Raw genomic sequence first — 17,885 nt, 5'->3', positions numbered from 1 at the left:
GTTTTCACGGAAGTGACATCCCATCACCTTTGCTGCGGTCTACTGGCTAGAAGCAAGTCCCAGATTGCACCCTCACTCAGGAAGATGAAAGAGGGGTGTAACCCACTGGGAGGGTGTGCTCCCCGCAGGTGATAGGTCTGTCTGCCTAGAATCTTACTCTCCATTCCTTCTGTAGCCAACTCATCTTTAGGTCTTAGCTTTGATGTAGACTTCGAAAGGACTCCTTTTTGGACATTCCTCAGTGTACCCTACAGCTGGGGTAAGCCCCCTCCTCTGTTGTCCCAGGTCATCCTCTTCTTAGCCGTGATGTAGACTTCATATGCTGTCCTGCTGTCTTGCTGTTGGCTTCTGTGCGATCACCCAGTAGAGCATGTAGAGCTGATTGTTCATTTTACACAGTGCTGAGCTTAATCAGTGTCTATGAAGTGCTGAAAAACTGTAAGAGATGACACAGGATGTCATACATTTATTTACTTAGGAAAACTTTCTGAAGAAAATGGCTCAAGTGGAGCTCTTGGCAGTGCAATATAATAATCTGCTCTGATTTTGTTTAATCAAAAGGAAATTGCAGGCCAGGCACAGTGGCTCACGCTTGTAACTCCAGCACTTTGGGAGGCTGAGGCAGAAGGATCGCTTGAGCCCAGGAGTCTGAGACCAGCCTGGAAAACATAGCAAGACCTTTTCTCTACTAAAATTCAGAAAAATTAGCCAGGCGTGGTGGCATGTGCCTATAGTCCCAGCTACTCGCGTGGCTAGGGTGCGAAGATTGCTAGAACCCAGGAGGTCAAGACTGCAGTGAGCCCTGATCATGCCACTGCACTCCAGCCTGGGCCACAGAGTGAGACCTTGTCTCAAAAACAAAAAGAAATTGCATTCTCTATAAACGAGTCACCTCACTGCCTTCTACAGGGGAGTGACATTAGAGATCATTAAAATTCACCCTAGCCATTAACAATCTCTTCTGGGCTCCAAGTACTAATTCAACTTCACTTCATTATGGAAATCAGGCCCAAGGCAGGCTTTGGACATAGTGTAGCATAGGGGACACAGAGACATGGGCGTTGTCCTCAGTTTGCTATGTTGGGAGATATGATATTCACACACAGTGGATGAATTAAATCATGCAGTACAATCTTTTTAAAGGAGCAAGAAAACAGCTTCTTCAGGAGAGAGATCCCTATGGATTGAAATGATCAAGGAAGTATTCAAGAAGAAGTTTTTAAAGAGGAGTTCAGTTTTAATCGGTGAAAAGTTGGGAGTAGAAGTTGGATGGAAGTGTATTTTTCCATAGACACGTTAGGAAGTAAATGTAAACATCAAAGGATTTGAATTGTGCCCTCTTGATAGCTTTGATCTTGACCAGTATTTGATTTACATGTTGGAGAGCAGGTGTTTTGGTGTGTTGCTGTCAGAAGGTCTTTGTATTTAAAGCCTCAAACCTCTAATGAACTTCTGGTCTTCTGGTAAAGGAATGTCTGCCATACACAACAGGCGAGTGTGACCAGTGTCGAAGGCAGCGAATTAGACGTGGCCCCATGTCTGAACTGGCTGGCTTATCTAAAACATGTTTGTTCTTGTAAGGCAAGCATTCTTACCTAGAGGACTGGGGAAGCATTACTAGGAATCGAGGTGGCCTGTTGGATTCTCCATGGCACAGCCCGTGGGGAGGAGATTGCAATTTATTTTCCTGCTGAACAGCTGCGTTTATGGTGCCTGAGGTGGGCAGTTGGTCCCTCTCCTTCCTGGTTTTGGTTTTCCTCACTGCCTCAAGGATTCCTTAAGACTCAAGACTTTTACTTTTCTGACCCTCTGGACTTCAGTGTCAGACTTTTATTCTTCAGTTCTATGTCAGTGAGGCCTGCGGGAGGTATTTTTATAAAGACAGTGTACTGGAATAACCTACAGGATCTTAAGCTACCTAAGAAGATAAAGGTGAAAAAGAGCCACGTGAAAGGGTTCCTGTTGGATATTGAGTCAAGTTCAGCCAAGCAGCGCCTGAGTGGGCACTGCCCTTTGCTCAGCTGCTTTGGTGCCTGCTTTGATGCCATATTCCCAGTCAGTAGGTTGTGCCAACTTGGTCTTGGCTGAGTCCTGGGAACATGGCAAGGTGACACAAGGGCTCACATAAACAGTTTCTGTATTAGTCTGTTCTCACACTGCGAATAAAGACATAACTGAGACTGGGTAATTTATTAAAAAAAGAGGTTTGATGGACTCACAGTTCCACATGGCTGGGGAGGCCTCATGATCATGGCCGAAGATGAAGGAAGAGTAAAGGCACATCCTACATGGCAGCAGGCAAGAGAGCGTGTGCAGCGCAACTCCCCTTTTTAAAACCATCAGATCTCGTGAGACTTACTGTCATGAGGACAGCATGGGAAAGACCCACCCCCATGATCCAATTACCTCCCACCAGGTCCCTCCCATGACACATGGGAATTATGGGAGCTACAATTCAAGATGAGATTTGAGTGGGGACACAGCCAAACCTATCACTTTCCTTCTGTCATTGTCTAAATTCAGGGTTCATGTTCTTCATGAAACTGACAGGTCCCTAAAAGCATTTTCTCCATTTGTTTGCCCTTTAGGTTGGTGAAGGAGAATGTAAATAAAGATGCGGAAGAATAATTTAATAGGCAGGGAAAGAAAGCTGTCTTTTTAAAAAATCTATTTATATATTTATTTTGAGAGCTGTCTTTTTAATGGACTGAAAACTAAAGCAAGTGTTTGTCTGATTCTGATTCTAACCAAGACATTTCTTTTGACTTCCAATGGTGGAGAAGACCTTTGTTCCTTCATAAAGTTTTCCACTTGTTCGTGTCATCGCTGTGTGGCTCATGAGAACTGACACTTTTGTCTTTCGTAACCACCACCCCCTTCCCCAAGGTTTGGCTATTACTTTTCCTTTTAAGCACTCCTAAGAGCAAAATCATTAGAGTAAGTTATATAATACCAAACAAAAATCTCAAAGAGAAGTTGAAATACTTCCTTAAAGTCCAGTCTTGATGAAAACTGCTTTTGCTACATGGTTTTGATATGTACAGGGAATTCTGTATTTCTGAACATCTTTAATGATGATCACATCCAACAAACTTGATAATTGTAGCTTCTGCACCAACAGAATATATATATATATACACACACATATTCTCATATATATGAGTATGTATATGTGTATATATGTGTATATGAGTATATGTGTATATATGAGTATGTATGAGTGTGTGTGTATATGTATGTGTGTGTATATATGTATATATGTCGCTTTTTTTGAGACAGAGTCTCACTCTGTTGCTCAGGCTGGAGTGCAGCGGCACAGTCTTGGCTCACTGCAACCTCCGCCCCCCAGGTTCAAGCTATTCTTCTGCCTCAGCCTCCCAAGTAGTTGGGATTACAGGCACCTGCCACCACGCCTGGCTGAGTTTTTGTATTTTTAGTAAAGGCAGGATTTCCGCGTGTTGACTAGGCTGGTCTCCAACTCCTGACCTCAGGTGAACCACCTGCCTCGGCCTCCCAAAGTGCTGGGATTACTGGGGTCAGCCACTGCACCCGGCCAACAGAATATATTAATCGTATTATAAGAAGAGGATTGTATGGAGAGCTTTCCTAGGAGAATGATTTGTGACGGAGTTTTACCCAGAGCAGGAATAGGTACGGCTGTGAGTCACAAGGTGCTAGGACTCTTTATTTGCTTTTTTGCCCAAATGTCACGGAGGACACAGAGCAGAGACCCTGGAAAAATGTGCCATTGGGAGAACATGATGCACCAGTTTAGGCCAGAATGACTCATGGAAGTATAAAGTAAAAAATTGTGGAGACACCAAACTGCATCTGTGTGGACTGTTAACAAAAAAACATGAAAATGTTTGATACTGGTTGTTTTAGGGAGTCATTCAAAATTTCTTATGCATGTGTTACATCTGAAATGGCAAAATTAAAAGCTACTTTATCAAGAGAAGGTCCTGATATTTTCATATCTTTTCAAAAACTAGGAATTCTGATACAAAGTGCCAATTACCTGACACACGTGTTTGATAAGCAGAGGATGAAAGTGTCCATTCTCAGAAATAGGCAAGCAAACAGCTCCAATTTATTTAGTCCCGGGTCTGCTGTGCTTGTGATAGCCGAACTGAGATGTAGCTGAAATAATTCAGTTCTCATTTTAAACTCAGTTTTCAGAATTATGTTCTTAACGTCAATATTTTGAGTGCATTTAAGTTTTTGAAGCCAAGATACTCTGATTATAATCACATGGCTGGCATAAAGAGAGGATTTCCACATGAAAGCAAAATAACGTTTTAGAAATTTCCTGGCTTCCCTCCCTTCCTCCTTTCCTTCCTCTGCTTTCTGTATCTCTGAATCATATTACATAGACTCAGTGTAGTGACCAATGCTGGTCCATGAACTATTTGTCCCGGCCCATGATGTGTTAAGTGTTTAGAAGCTTAGATAGCAATTTGGTAGTCCTCTTATGCCTGTTGAATCTAGTAACAATAACCATAAAAGGGACTTGTATTTTTATGCAGCATTTTTGTTTTTCCTTGTAATATATCTTTATCGGATTTTGCAAGTGTTTTAGCCCATGACAGGTGAAATCTTTAAAAACCACTGTTCTAGAAAGCATGGCCATGTGGTGGAGCAAACTTAGAGAAAAAAGCCTTAACCCCAGAAGATATCTCAGACGCAGAAATGCCTTCCTTCTGCTGGCCACGTTCTTTGCTTCTGACATGTGACTCCCTCCTGAGCAGGTCTTTCTTCGAGAATCCTTGGAACAGAAACTGGAGAAACGGAGGGAGGAGGAAGTGAGCCATGCGGCCATGGTGATTCGGGCCCATGTCTTGGGCTTCTTGGCACGGTAAGAACCCCACGCTGAGGGGAGAAGGCAGTAAGCTCCATGAGGGGGTCCTTCCTTCCCAGTGTGTTGCAGTGGAGTGGCCTGAGGTTTTCGAATTGAGGGGAGCCTCAGGTCAGGCCTCCTAAGCAGCCACTCCTGAAACCTAGCTATCCTGACCTGGGCAGCAAGTAGGAAAGGGAGCTCTGCACTTTTTGACATCTCAGGTAGAAAGAACAGTAACATCAGGGAACTCTACTGAGATCTATTTATTTATTTGAGACAGGGTCTCACTCTGTCTCTGAGGCTAGAGTGCGGTGGCACGATCATGGCTCATTGCAGCCTTGACCTCCTGGGCTCAAGCAGTTCTCCCACCTCAGACTCCCAAGTAGTTGGGACTACAGGCACACACCACCATGACTGGCTAATTTAAAAAAAAAAAAAATTTTTTTTTTTAGAGATGGGTCGCTCCATGTTGCCCAGGAGGGTCTCAAACTCCTGGGCTCATGGGATCCTCCCGGCTGACAACGTGCTGGGATTACAGGTGTGAGCCATTGTGCCCAGCCTTCTACTGATATTTAATTTGTTTACCTACTTCCTCTGCATCAGGTCTTGAAGCCACAGCAGCTTGGCTGTTCACCTTAGTGTTACCATTTTGGCTACAGAGACCCATCCTCCAGCTGTTTGAGGAATGAGGTGACTTCTTTTGTTGTTGTTTTTTTTTGAGACAGAGTCTGGCTCTGTCACCAGGCTGGAGTATAATGGCGCAATCTCGGCCCACTGCAACCTCCACCTCCCACGTTCCAAGTGATTCTCCTGCCTCAGCCTCCCAAGTAGCTGGGACTATAGGTGTGTGCCACCACGCCCAGCTAAGTTTTGTATTTTTAGAGACGGGGTTTCACGATGTTGACCAGGATGATCTCAATCTCTTGACCTTCGTGATCTGTCTGCCCGCCTCAGCCTCCCAAAGTGCTGGGATTACAGGCGTGAGCCACTGCACCTGGCCTGAGGCAACTTCTCTTCATGTGCATTTTAGTCCCGTCCGTTGTGCCTGTGAAACGCTACATGTTACATTTTCTGAAGTACAAAGCTGTCCTGCTGTGATGATTTTTTTTTATATGAACAGGAGAATATATCAGATTTCTTTGGGAACTATTTACCCAACTTTCTGCCAAAATTACTTAAAGTCAACATGAGGGGTTGGTTATGTGTTTATTTAGCCAAGATAGTGATAGGCTTCTTACTTTAGTTTTGTTTGTTAGTATTTCTTTGTTTTTCTTCTGTTTTGTTTTGACCAAAGGGGCCTCCTTGTTCTCTCCAGTTTCCATAATGAGACTATCATTCTGAAACTGGGTCCTCTTTTGTCTTGTAGTCTTCATGTGAGCTCATTTGAATAGCTCAAAGCCTCATTACTTCAATGCTGATTCCCTTGTTTTCTTTCATTTTCAGAAAACAATACAGAAAGGTCCTTTATTGTGTGGTGATAATACAGAAGAATTACAGAGCATTCCTTCTGAGGAGGAGATTTTTGCACCTGAAAAAGGCAGCCATAGTTTTCCAGAAGCAACTCAGAGGTCAGATTGCTCGTAGAGTTTACAGACAATTGCTGGCAGAGAAAAGGGAGCAAGAAGAAAAGAAGAAACAGGAAGAGGAAGAAAAGAAACGGGAGGAAGAGGAAAGGTACAGTACCTTTCTTGCTGGGATGAAACAAAAGAATACATTTTGAGTGCTATGCTTGGTATCTGTCTGTGCAGCCAGAAATCCCAGCAGATGCCCCAGAACCTACAATTTGAAACAGTAACTCTTGGTGGCTAGAATATAAAATTCCTTGGCAGCATGAAAGACCCAGTTCTGTGAATATTTTTATTCATACACAGAATAAGTCCACGGCCAGAGGAAGGGGGCTCTGGTTTTCATGCTTTCTGTCTTTGGCAAAGCTGTTTTAAAAAGGTAGATCTCTCTGAAAAGTGGTTCTAGGGTTATTGTTGTTGATTTTCACTTTTTCTTTACTATTTTTAGAGAAAGAGAGAGACAGCGAAGAGAAGCCGAGCTCCGCGCCCAGCAGGTAATGAGTGCAGTGACGACTTAGCCTCTCGTGTTTCTACTTCCTTCCCACTTCTAACGCTTGGACTCTAGGATTCAAAACCGAATTAAAGTAGAAAGATAATAGGAAGACCAATTTGAGAGGATGTGTTTATGATGCAGTTTCTGAGCCATTACAGTTGGGTAAAGCGTAGTGAAGGCTGAGGTTTTAGTGTGCATCACAAGAGTATAATTTCTCTAAATCAGTATAACCAGCTTGTTAGTTTGCTAGGCCTACCATAGCCAAAAGACCACAGACTGGTGGATTGAACAGTGGAAACTGATTTTCTCCCAGCTCTGGAGCCGGAACTGCAAGATCAAGGTATCCTTAGGTTTGATTTCTTCTCAGGCCCCTCCCCTTGGCTTGCCGGTGGCCGTCTTTGCAGTGTGTCTTCACGCAGCCTTTTTGCTCTGTGTGACCTAGTCTCCTGTTCCCAAAAGGACACCAGTCAGCTCGGATTAGGGCCCACCCTAGTGACCTCATTTTAACTTAGTCACCTCTTTAAAAGCCATATCTCCAAATGCAGTCACATTCTGCAGTATTGGGGGTTAGGACTTCAACCTATAGACTTTATGGGGACACAGTCCAACTCGTAATGACCACATTTCATCCTGGTTGCAAAGCAGGAGCCATGCTTGGACTTCTGTACTGAAGCCTTCTGAAATCTCCCTTCTACTTCTGTTCAGGAAGAAGAAACGAGGAAGCAGCAAGAACTCGAAGCCTTGCAGAAGAGCCAGAAGGAAGCTGAACTGACCCGTGAACTGGAGAAACAGAAGGAAAACAAGCAGGTGGAAGAGATCCTCCGTCTGGAGAAAGAAATCGAGGACCTGCAGCGCATGAAGGAGCAGCAGGAGCTGTCGCTGACCGAGGCCTCCCTGCAGAAGCTGCAGCAGCGGCGGGACCAGGAGCTCCGCAGGCTGGAGGAGGAAGCGTGCAGGGCGGCCCAGGAGTTCCTCGAGTCCCTCAATTTCGACGAGATAGACGAGTGTGTCCGGAATATCGAGCGGTCCTTGTCTGTGGGAAGCGAATTTTCCAGTGAGCTGGCCGAGAGCGCATGCGAGGAGAAGCCCAACTTCAACTTCAGCCAGCCCTACCCAGAGGAGGAGGTCGACGAGGGCTTCGAAGCCGACGACGACGCCTTCAAGGACTCCCCTAACCCCAGCGAGCACGGCCACTCAGACCAGCGAACGAGTGGCATCCGGACCAGCGACGACTCTTCAGAGGAGGACCCATACATGAACGACACGGTGGTGCCCACCAGCCCCAGCGCGGACAGCACAGTGCTGCTCACCCCGTCAGTGCAGGACTCCGGGAGCCTGCACAACTCCTCCAGCGGCGAGTCCACCTACTGCATGCCCCAGAACGCCGGGGACCTCCCCTCCCCAGACGGCGACTACGACTACGACCAGGATGACTATGAGGATGGTGCCATCACTTCCGGCAGCAGCGTGACCTTCTCCAACTCCTATGGCAGCCAGTGGTCCCCCGACTACCGCTGCTCTATGGGGACCTACAACAGCTCAGGTGCCTACCGGTTCAGCTCTGAGGGGGCGCAGTCCTCGGTGAGTACCTACCTGGCATGTTCCAGTGAAATGGGTGGCCGGGAACAATGAGATCACTTGGACACAGGAAGGGGAGCATCACACACCGGGTCCTATTGTGGGGAGGGGGTAGGGGGAGGGATAGCATTAGGAGATATACCTAATGCAAATGACGAGTTAATGGGTGCAGCACACCAACATGGCACGTGTATAGATATGTAACAAATCTGCACGTTGTGCACATGTACCCTAGAACTTAAAGTATAATAAAAAAAATAAAAATAAAAAAATAAAAAAATAAATGGGTGGCCAGTCACACCCACCCCGTGGCATCCTCAAGTTGAATGAAGATACCCATAGGATATCCGTGCAAAGATTGCAGAGTTGGCCGTTCGTGGTGGCTCAAGCCTGTAATCCCAGCACTTTGGGAGGCCGAGGCGGGCGGATCACGAGGTCAGGAGATCAAGACCATCCTGGCTAACACGGTGAAACCCCGTCTCTACTAAAAAATACAAAAAACTAGCCGGGCAAGGTGGCGGGCGCCTGTAGTCCCAGCTACTCGGGAGGCTGAGGCTGGAGAATGGCGTAAACCCGGGAGGCGGAGCTTGCAGTGAGCTGACATCCGGCCACTGCACTCCAGCCTGGGCCACAGAGCGAGACTCCGTCTCAAAAAAAAAAAAAAAGATTGCAGAGTCATGGTCTTAGAGATCATCTTAAACCTTTTTCTTATTCCATAAGCCAATTGCATTTGTAAGTGGAATTTTCATGTGCCTGTTTTGGGTTTAGCACAAAGCCCCAGAGCTGAACTGTGGGCCCAAAACCTGGGAAAACTGGCTATTTATTTATTTATTTGTGTTGTTGTTGTTGTTGTTGTTGTTTTTGAGATGGAGTCTTGCTCTGTTGCCCAGGCTGGAGTGCACTGGCACAATCTCAGCTCACTGCAATCCCCTCTTCCTGGGTTCAAGCAATTCTCCTGTCTCAGTCTCCTGAGTAGCTGGGATTACAGGTGCCCGCCAGCACACCTAGCTAATTTTTGTATTTTTAGTTGAGATGGGGTTTTACCATGTTGGCCAGGCTGATCTTGAACTCTTGACCTCAGGTGATCCACTTGCCTCGGACCCCCAAAGTGCTGGGATTACGGGCGTGAGGCACCATGCCTGGTCGAAAACTGTCTTTTTAAATGGAACTTCTGTTTATTTTATTTCTTCCTTCCCTTTTTTTACAATTTGAATGGAACTTTTTTAGCTTTGCCATGGTGCGTGAGGAAATAAGATACACCCTAAACTGGAACAAGACTTACCGGGGATGAATTGGCAAACTTTCCTTACAGTGACTTCACAATCCAAACCACATGATGTTATTTCTTATAGCGAGTGTAAAGGAAGAAGCTGCAGGGCTCAAATGTACTCTTTCCAGTTTCTGGATTTATCTGTAGTTTACTTTTATTTTGTCATTTTGGTCATGCATTGAATGTTCTGTTGACTTTCAAAGATTTGAAAATGTATTTAACATAGTAATTCAAAGGGGGTTAAGTTTTGCATGGTTTGATTAAAATTATAGCCTTAAAAAACATGGTTAATTTTAGGGCAGATAGCCTTTGGATTCAAGTATATCTTGTCTTTCATGTATCAATTCAACTGACCATTCGACCTTAAAAGTTGATATTTTTAATTCTGAATTATTTGTGTGCTACCGTAAATCAGGCGTGTTGCTTGTCAGTTATTTTTTTCTTCTTTCTTTTTTCTTTTTTTTTTTTTTTGAGACAGAGTCTCGCTCTGTCGCCCAGGCTGGAGTGCAGTGGCGCGATCTCGTCTCACTGCAGTCACTGCCTCCTGATTTCGAGTGATTCTCCTGCCTCAGCCTCTCGAGTAGTTGTATTTTTTAATTTTTTCAATGATGATACATGCTGGGTGTTTTAGTGGCTTGCTTTGTGGCCTTTTCCCTCACCACTGGCTTCTCTCTCTCTCGGTCCAGTTTGAAGATAGTGAAGAGGACTTTGACTCCAGGTTTGATACAGACGATGAGCTCTCGTACCGGCGTGACTCTGTGTACAGCTGTGTCACTCTGCCATATTTCCACAGCTTTCTGTACATGAAAGGTAATGACTGCAGCTGCCATGGAGTCTGGGTTAGCGGGAGAGCGAGGTGCTATTTTATCCGGGCTGATGGATGGGGGTGGTAAATATCGGAGGTGTTACTGTATCTGGGCTGATGGATGGGGACTGGGAAAGTCATTCTACCTACCCGTACCTTGGTGTTGGGCCACCTAGATGAATGAAGGGACGCCTTGTTATGTTGGTGTGACGTGGGTGGTGTGGTCCTACCAGCGTGAACACAGTCGTGACTCCCCTGGTTTGCTGCAGAGTGGCAGCACAAAGCATTTGCAACCACTGCCTCCATTATCAGTCCTTCTCCCCTCTGTCTGTCCCCGTCTCTTTTTTCCTTTCTTAGCTCTTTGTTCATTCTTCTATTTTCTCTCCCTCTCTCTCCCACTTTCTCTTTCACTGTCTTCCTCTCTGTCTCAGTCTCATTGCTCTCTCTCTCACATACACAGACACACAAACCAATGTGTGTGTTGCTGCTGCTGCTGCTGCTGCTGGAATTGGTGGAGACCCATTCTAATGATAAACTGCATGTTTTCATTCTAATATCTCCTGCCAGGGATATTAGAGAGCCTAGAAGGATGTGCTATACATGGGGGAAAGTGAAGAGCTCACTGAGGGCCACAGCCCGCTTGAATTGCTCACCATACGTACTTCATGATGAGCATTTGCATTGTATGCTTTGATTGTTATTAACCTTTGAACATACTTTGCTGAACCTTAACACCTAGGGGCCTTGAGGCACACTAGGAAAATTATTTAGTATTTATTTATTTATTTATTTATTTATTTATTTAAGACAGGGTCTTGCTCTGTTACCTAAGCTAGAGGGCCCTGGTGTGGTCATGGCTTACTGCAGCCTCAAACTCAGGCTAAAGCCGTCTTCCCACCTCAGCCTTCATAGAAGCTAGGACTGCAGGTGCACACCATCATGCCAGGCTAATTTTTTATAGAGAGGGAATCTCACTATGTTGCCCAGGCTGGTCTCCAACTCTTGACCTCAAGCAATCCTCCCACCTTGGCCTCCCAAAGTGCAGGAATTGTAGGCATGAGCCACCATGCCTGGCCAGATAATTATTTAATTGGGACCTTGTGTTTATGCTTTATTCCTGTTCTTGACTGTGACTTGGAACTCAGTGACAGGGATAATAAGAAACCATAATCATCACCAGTTTTTGGCAGGAGTTTTACGTGGATGGTTAAAAAGAAGGGACCGTCCTGTTTCTCGCATGGACCTAGACGGGAGAGGGGAGAGAGTCGAGAACGTGGGGATGGGCAGGGATATGAGAACCTTCCTCCCCAGGTCTCCTCTTCCTGCTTTTTCCCATCTTTGATTTTTAAATGTATCTTCTCCCTCCCTTTTCTTCACTTTCCTTTTTACTGCCGTCTTTCTTTGTTTACGTTTACATTTTCTTTTTTTCGTCTTCCCCACCATGACAACCATTTTTTTTTAGACAGGATCTTGCTCTTGCCCAGGCTGGAGTACAATGGCACTGCACTCATGGGTTCAAGTGATTCTCCTGCCTCCGCCCCCTGAGTAGCTGGGATTACAGGCATGCACCAAAGCCCGGCTAATTTTTGTATTTTTAGTAGAGACGGGGTTTCACCATGTCGGCCAGGCTGGTCTCGAACTCCTGACCTTGTGATCTGCCCACCTCAGCCTCCCACAGTGCTGGGATTACTGGAGTGAGCCACTGTGCCCAGCCATGAAAACCCTTTTATTCCGTTTTCCCTTCTTTCTTCCTGTGCTTCTCTATTAGCTTCTTTACCTTTTCTTCCATGTCTTTTTCTTTTGTTGTCTTTGATATTTTTTTTCTGTTTTCTTCACTTGCGGCTTTGTTGGATTCCTTTTTTGCTTCACCTGCTCCTTTTAGAAAACATGGGTCTAGTGACGACTGTCAGTCATTTGCCTTTCAGAGTTCTGCCATCTTCAGCTTTGGAGCCTCACAGTGCTTATGAAAGCCCCAGAAGGTTTGATTTAGGGGAGACTTTTCTGTTGTCCAGAATCACTGGTTGATGTGGACTTCAGTAGGACTGTTGGAATGAAAAACAGAGAGGGTGATGTAGCCAGCACTGGAACATCTGACAAAGGAAAAAATGTCATCGCAAATCAGAACCTAATGATCCAACAAGTATTTAATCATAGCATCTTAAGATTTTCTCAGTTAGAAATCATCTTAACTGTTTTTACTAACATATAATTCCCATTCCTCAGTTTTTAATTCCCTAAGTTAATTTGAAAATTCTTTTCAATATTCCTCTTATTTTTAATATGTGGCTTTTTTTTTTTAGACAGAGTCTCGCTCTGTTGCCCAAGTTGGAGTGCAGTGGCGTGATCTTGGCTCACCACAACCACCGCCTCCCAGCTTCAAGCCATTCTTCTGGCTCAGCCTCCTGAGTAACTGGGATTACAGGCACACACCACCACGCCTGACTAATTTTTGTATTTTGAGTAGAGACAGGGTTTCACCATGTTGGCCAGGCTGGTCTTGAACTCTTAGACTTGTGATCCACCCACCGCAGCCTCCCAAAGTGCTGGGATTATAGGCGTGAGACGCCACGCCCGGCAGCATTGATTGATTGATTTTATTTTTTGAGACAGAGTCTCGCTCTGTCGCCCAGGCTGGAGTGCAGTGGCCGGATCTCAGCTCACTGCAAGCTCCGCCTCCTGGGTTTATGCCATTCTCCTGCCTCAGCCTCCCGAGTAGCTGGGACTACAGGTGCCCACCACCACGCCCGGCTAGTTTTTTTGTATTTTTTTAGTAGAGACGGGGTTTCACCATGTTAGCCAGGAAGGTCTCGATCTCTTGACCTCGTGATCCGCCCGTCTCGGCCTCCCAAAGTGCTGGGATTACAGGCTTGAGCCACTGCGCCCGGCCAGCATTGATTTATTATACAGTTACTGGATTAAAACCAGTAAGAGTAGGAAAAAAGTAAAGACACATTCAAAGTATTAAAATCAGGGTCAAAGAAGTTAACTGGGTGAGTTTTCAGCATCTCTTAATAAAGCTACTGTGTAAATGCAGCATCATTTAATATTTAATAAAACTTTTAATTAAAACAGAGCCAAAAAGTTTCAGAGCAACCAATGAATGAGAAAGAAAATCTAATCACCAGTTTGTATTTTATGGGCGTAAATGAGTTTTCACAACCAAATAACCTACTAAAGGTGTTTGCAGTTGGGAAATTATAGCATTAAGTAGATTATCTAAATGATGAATTTTCAAGAGACGGCCTGGAATTGCAAAGGGAGGGCCAAGAGTGAGTGCTATCGATAACAGAACGACAGATTAAATAAACTAATGGTGAGGGCTGTTGTGATGAGTGTTTTAATCTTCGAAACAACTGTGAATAAGCTTTATCATTTAACAACAAGATCATAGAATACCTTTACACAGTTTTCCTCCGGACTTGTTTTGAGAAACCCAGATTAAAGTCACAAATCAAAACACTAATAATATTTCTTTCTGGTAGCCCTTGGCAAGTTTACCGTATGTTAGGACACAGCTCTGCAGCTTGGCACAATTACCAAAGATGTCTCAGCTAAATGAGCAGGGACCTCTTGGACAAAAGGAGGGAGAGGAGTCCAGAAAGTTCAGTGAAGCAAGTGCACTGTCTGGTTTTCACACACTGAACGCATAAGAGAAAAACACTTCGTTTATGCTTACTTTAAATATCCCATGTTTAAATGTCCCTTATTTCATTACTGGTTGGTCAAAAGAAAATAATGTGTGGACAATCTTATAATAACAGATGTGTGTAAGATGTTGATCTTGAGCAGGTTGGGGAATCTGGAATACAAAATTACCCTCCCAGAAGAGCATAGAAAGATTTTTTTTATCCTATGAAAAGTAACATCTGTATATTTAAGTTCAAATCTTAGTGTAGTTTGTACTCTTGCTTTTTTTTTTCATAGTCTCAGTCTTATACCGGTAAAACATTTTCAGAGGATGCTTTTCTTTGAAAAGATGTTTTTCTCCGAAAAGCCATGTTGTCTTTACCTGTGTAAGTTAGACTTTATCGGTCAACCCTGGAATCACTGATAATTCTTGTTCACACATTGACCAAATATGGAAGGAAATGGGTGAACTCTGTTCATTATTTGGGACGGAGTTTCACTCTGTCACCCAGGCTGGAGTCTAGTGGCGCAATCTCGGCTCACTGCAACCTCCTCCTCCTGGGTTCAAGCAGTTGTCCTGCCTCAGCCTCCCAAGTAGCTGGGATTACAGGCACGCACCACCACTCCTGGCTAATTTTTGTATTTTTAGTAGAGATGGGGTTTTACCTTGTTGGCCAGGCTGGTCTCGAACTCCTCACCTCAAGTGATTCACCCTCCTCAGCCTCCCGAAGTGCTGGGATTACAGGCATGAGCCATTGCTCCTGGCCCAAAAAACGGGTAGAGAAACTGGTAAACTTTGACACCATGTTAAAATAATTTTCCCTCTCTGGGTCATTTGGAGATAAGCCTGATCCTTACGTAGGGACCTGGTTCTCACCCTTGGCTTTTGACTTATTCCTGGGTTAGAGTGTCAGTTCATTACTTGCTTTTCTGTTGGCTCCTTACAAAGCTTTCTCAGCTAAGTGAGCAGGAGCTCTTTTAAATATAAGGATTCTTGTGTAATCCAGCCCGGCTGGTGTGACGTCTGTGTGGTGCCCCTAGACATGAGCTAGCAGTACCTCTCCCCACTGAGGGGTCTCTGTGGTGCTGCAGCTGGGGCCGAGTCTAAGCTCGGCTAGACATTAACCCCTGCTGTACATGTTGTTGTCATCCAATTGGACTGACTGTGCTTTCACCCCTCTCTACCCAATCTTGGGGGGAACAGGTGGCCTGATGAACTCGTGGAAACGCCGCTGGTGTGTCCTCAAGGATGAAACCTTCTTGTGGTTCCGCTCCAAGCAGGAGGCCCTCAAGCAAGGCTGGCTCCACAAAAAAGGCGGGGGCTCCTCCACACTGTCCAGGAGAAATTGGAAGAAGCGCTGGTTTGTCCTCCGCCAGTCCAAGCTGATGTACTTTGAAAACGACAGCGAGGAGAAGCTCAAGGGCACCGTCGAAGTGCGAACGGCAAAGTAGGTTGCTAAGCCTGGCTGTGGCCCGATGGGTTGCTCAGGGGTTTATGCTGGTGGTCACAGAACCACGCTGTGCAAGTTCCTTGCAGTGGCAGTAGCCTGTAGTAGGTGTCCTGATAATTCAGTTTAGTGGGTTAAATTATTAGGAGACTGGGAAGTAAGACTTAATCCGTGAGTGCTTTGCTTTTTGTGATTATACTCAGACACGTGGCTATCATTTGGAAGATGGCCAGCCAGTTGGACCTGGAAGTTGCCCAGTGGAAACGGAATTGTATGTGTGGAGGAAGAATGGTGGGAATTTGGAACAAGTGGCTGAGTCTTTTTATGGGTTAATGTATCACTTTCAATTCCTTGCTCCAGCTGTAGCCAGCAGATAAATTAGCTAAATTAAAAGCAGACAGACTGGAGTTTTCTGAAATGAATCACTTGTCTTCTGTTATACCAGTGTTGGTTATACTAGCCATCCCCATTCCCAGCAATGAGAGGAACAGGGCTGGTCTTCAAATCCAACATGCCCCTTTTTCTGCCACACCCTTATAGAACCAAAGCTTTGGACTGTTGAGGGCCTATTATTTTTGTTAAAGACTAAGTCATGGTTCCAGAAAATTGTTAGGAGTTACAGGCAGCTGGTTTTCTGGGGTAACTAGATACTAAGCCTGAAAACATGTTTGGGGATAACCTGTAGTCGTTCTCCACTCAAAACTGAGTGACCTCAAATACTTAGAAAAGTAGTAAAATAATCTTTGAGGGATCAAATTAATGCCTGAAGTCAGGAGCCTTAAAAGTAAAATGTTTCTAATCAGCCAGCATCAGCAACTTCAGAAAAGTATTCATTGTAAAGTGGAAAGTTAAATGAGGAGAGGGAAGTCTTTTATGTATTTGATTGTAAGAGAAATCTCACGTCTCTGCAGACGGCAGAATATTGGATATTTTCAGGCTGTCCCTTTGGAGTTCATGAGGTGCAGGAGTGGGCTTGTGAGAATCCTGGGTCTGAATCCTACAAGTGTTCACAGCAAGGCATGGCTCTGTTGCCTCTGTCATCTTCTCTCAGCCGCACATACCATGATGTTCCTCATCTGTCTAGAGATGGCTTGATTGATTGACTGACAGGGTCTCACTCCCACTGCCCAGGCTGGAGTGCAGTGACACGATCTTGGCTCACTGCAGCCTCAACTTCCTGGGCTCAGGTGATCCTCCCACCTCAGCCTCCCGAGTAGTTGGGACTATAGGTGTGTGCCACCATGCCAGGCTAATTTTTTGTATTATTAGTAGAGACAGGGTTTCGTCATGTTGCCCAGGCTGGTCTCAAACTCATGGATTCAAAGCCATCCGCCTGCCTTGGTCTCCCAAGTGCTGGGATTACAGCCATGATGTTTCTATGTAATTATCCCATAGAAGGGGCAAGCACCAAGAAGCTGAGAGAGAGGGAGGCATAGTATTGAATTTCACCAGAGTATATTGATTTCACCAGAGTATATTTCTTTTGCAGCTCACTTTGTATGCTGCTTAATAAAAGCTCTATTCGCAGGTGCTTCATCAGAATTAGTGAGTTATGGAAATGTTAGCACTTATTCAGCCATTTCTGTCACCTCCTATAGAACAGGAACAGTGAGTTATTATTATAGAAAACTTCAATCATGGGCAAGAGTGGGTAGAAGAATATAACAAAACACAGACTTACTCCAGAGCTTTCGGTGGCTATCCACCCATGGCCAAGAGTGTTTCATCCACAGTTCTATCCAGTCTGCTCCCCCAACAAACTACCTTCTTTTACAGCAAGTCACTATCATGTAATTTCTTCTGTAAATATTTAGTATGCATTTAAACATTCTAATATATAATCACAATACCATTATCACTTTAAAAAAATATTAGCTCCTAATATTATCTAAACTCCAGTCATTGTTCAGATTTCTGCAGTGACCTTATTTTTTATTTTTATTTTTTTTGAGACCGAGTCTCACTCTGTTGCCTAGGCTGGAGTGTAGTGGCACAACTTTGGCTCACTGCAACCTCTGCCTCCCCGGTTCAAGCAATTCTCCTGTCTCAGCCTCCCGAGGAGCTAGGATTACAGGTGCCTACCAGTATGCCTGGCTAATTTTTGTATTTTTAGTAGAGACAGGGTTTCACCATACTGGCCAGGCTGGTCTCGAACTCCTAACCTCAGGTGATCTGCGCACCTTGCCCTCCCAAAGTGCTGTGATTACAGGCGTGAGCCACTGCGCCTGGTCTGCAGTTTCCTTGTAAGTGGAGGTGGTAGTG

At 44.9% G+C, this 17,885-nt stretch overlaps 1 protein-coding gene across 2 annotated transcripts in view; it reads left to right on the top strand.

The window, feature by feature from the left end:
* MYO10 (myosin X) overlaps positions 1-17,885 on the top strand; it is a 276,287-nt gene that overhangs the window by 231,689 nt on the left and 26,713 nt on the right. For both annotated transcript variants that reach the window (XM_010356336.2, XM_030927220.1), the window contains 6 exons: positions 4,749-4,855; positions 6,281-6,511; positions 6,851-6,896; positions 7,601-8,476; positions 10,430-10,553; positions 15,380-15,623. In XM_010356336.2, coding sequence (XP_010354638.2) covers positions 4,749-4,855; positions 6,281-6,511; positions 6,851-6,896; positions 7,601-8,476; positions 10,430-10,553; positions 15,380-15,623 — 1,628 coding nt within the window. The remainder of the gene's footprint in view (positions 1-4,748; positions 4,856-6,280; positions 6,512-6,850; positions 6,897-7,600; positions 8,477-10,429; positions 10,554-15,379; positions 15,624-17,885) is intronic.

Source organism: Rhinopithecus roxellana, chromosome 3 (assembly GCF_007565055.1).
Source record: "Rhinopithecus roxellana isolate Shanxi Qingling chromosome 3, ASM756505v1, whole genome shotgun sequence".
Lineage (NCBI taxonomy): Eukaryota > Metazoa > Chordata > Mammalia > Primates > Cercopithecidae > Rhinopithecus > Rhinopithecus roxellana.
This window is presented reverse-complemented; position numbering and strand designations above follow the sequence as displayed.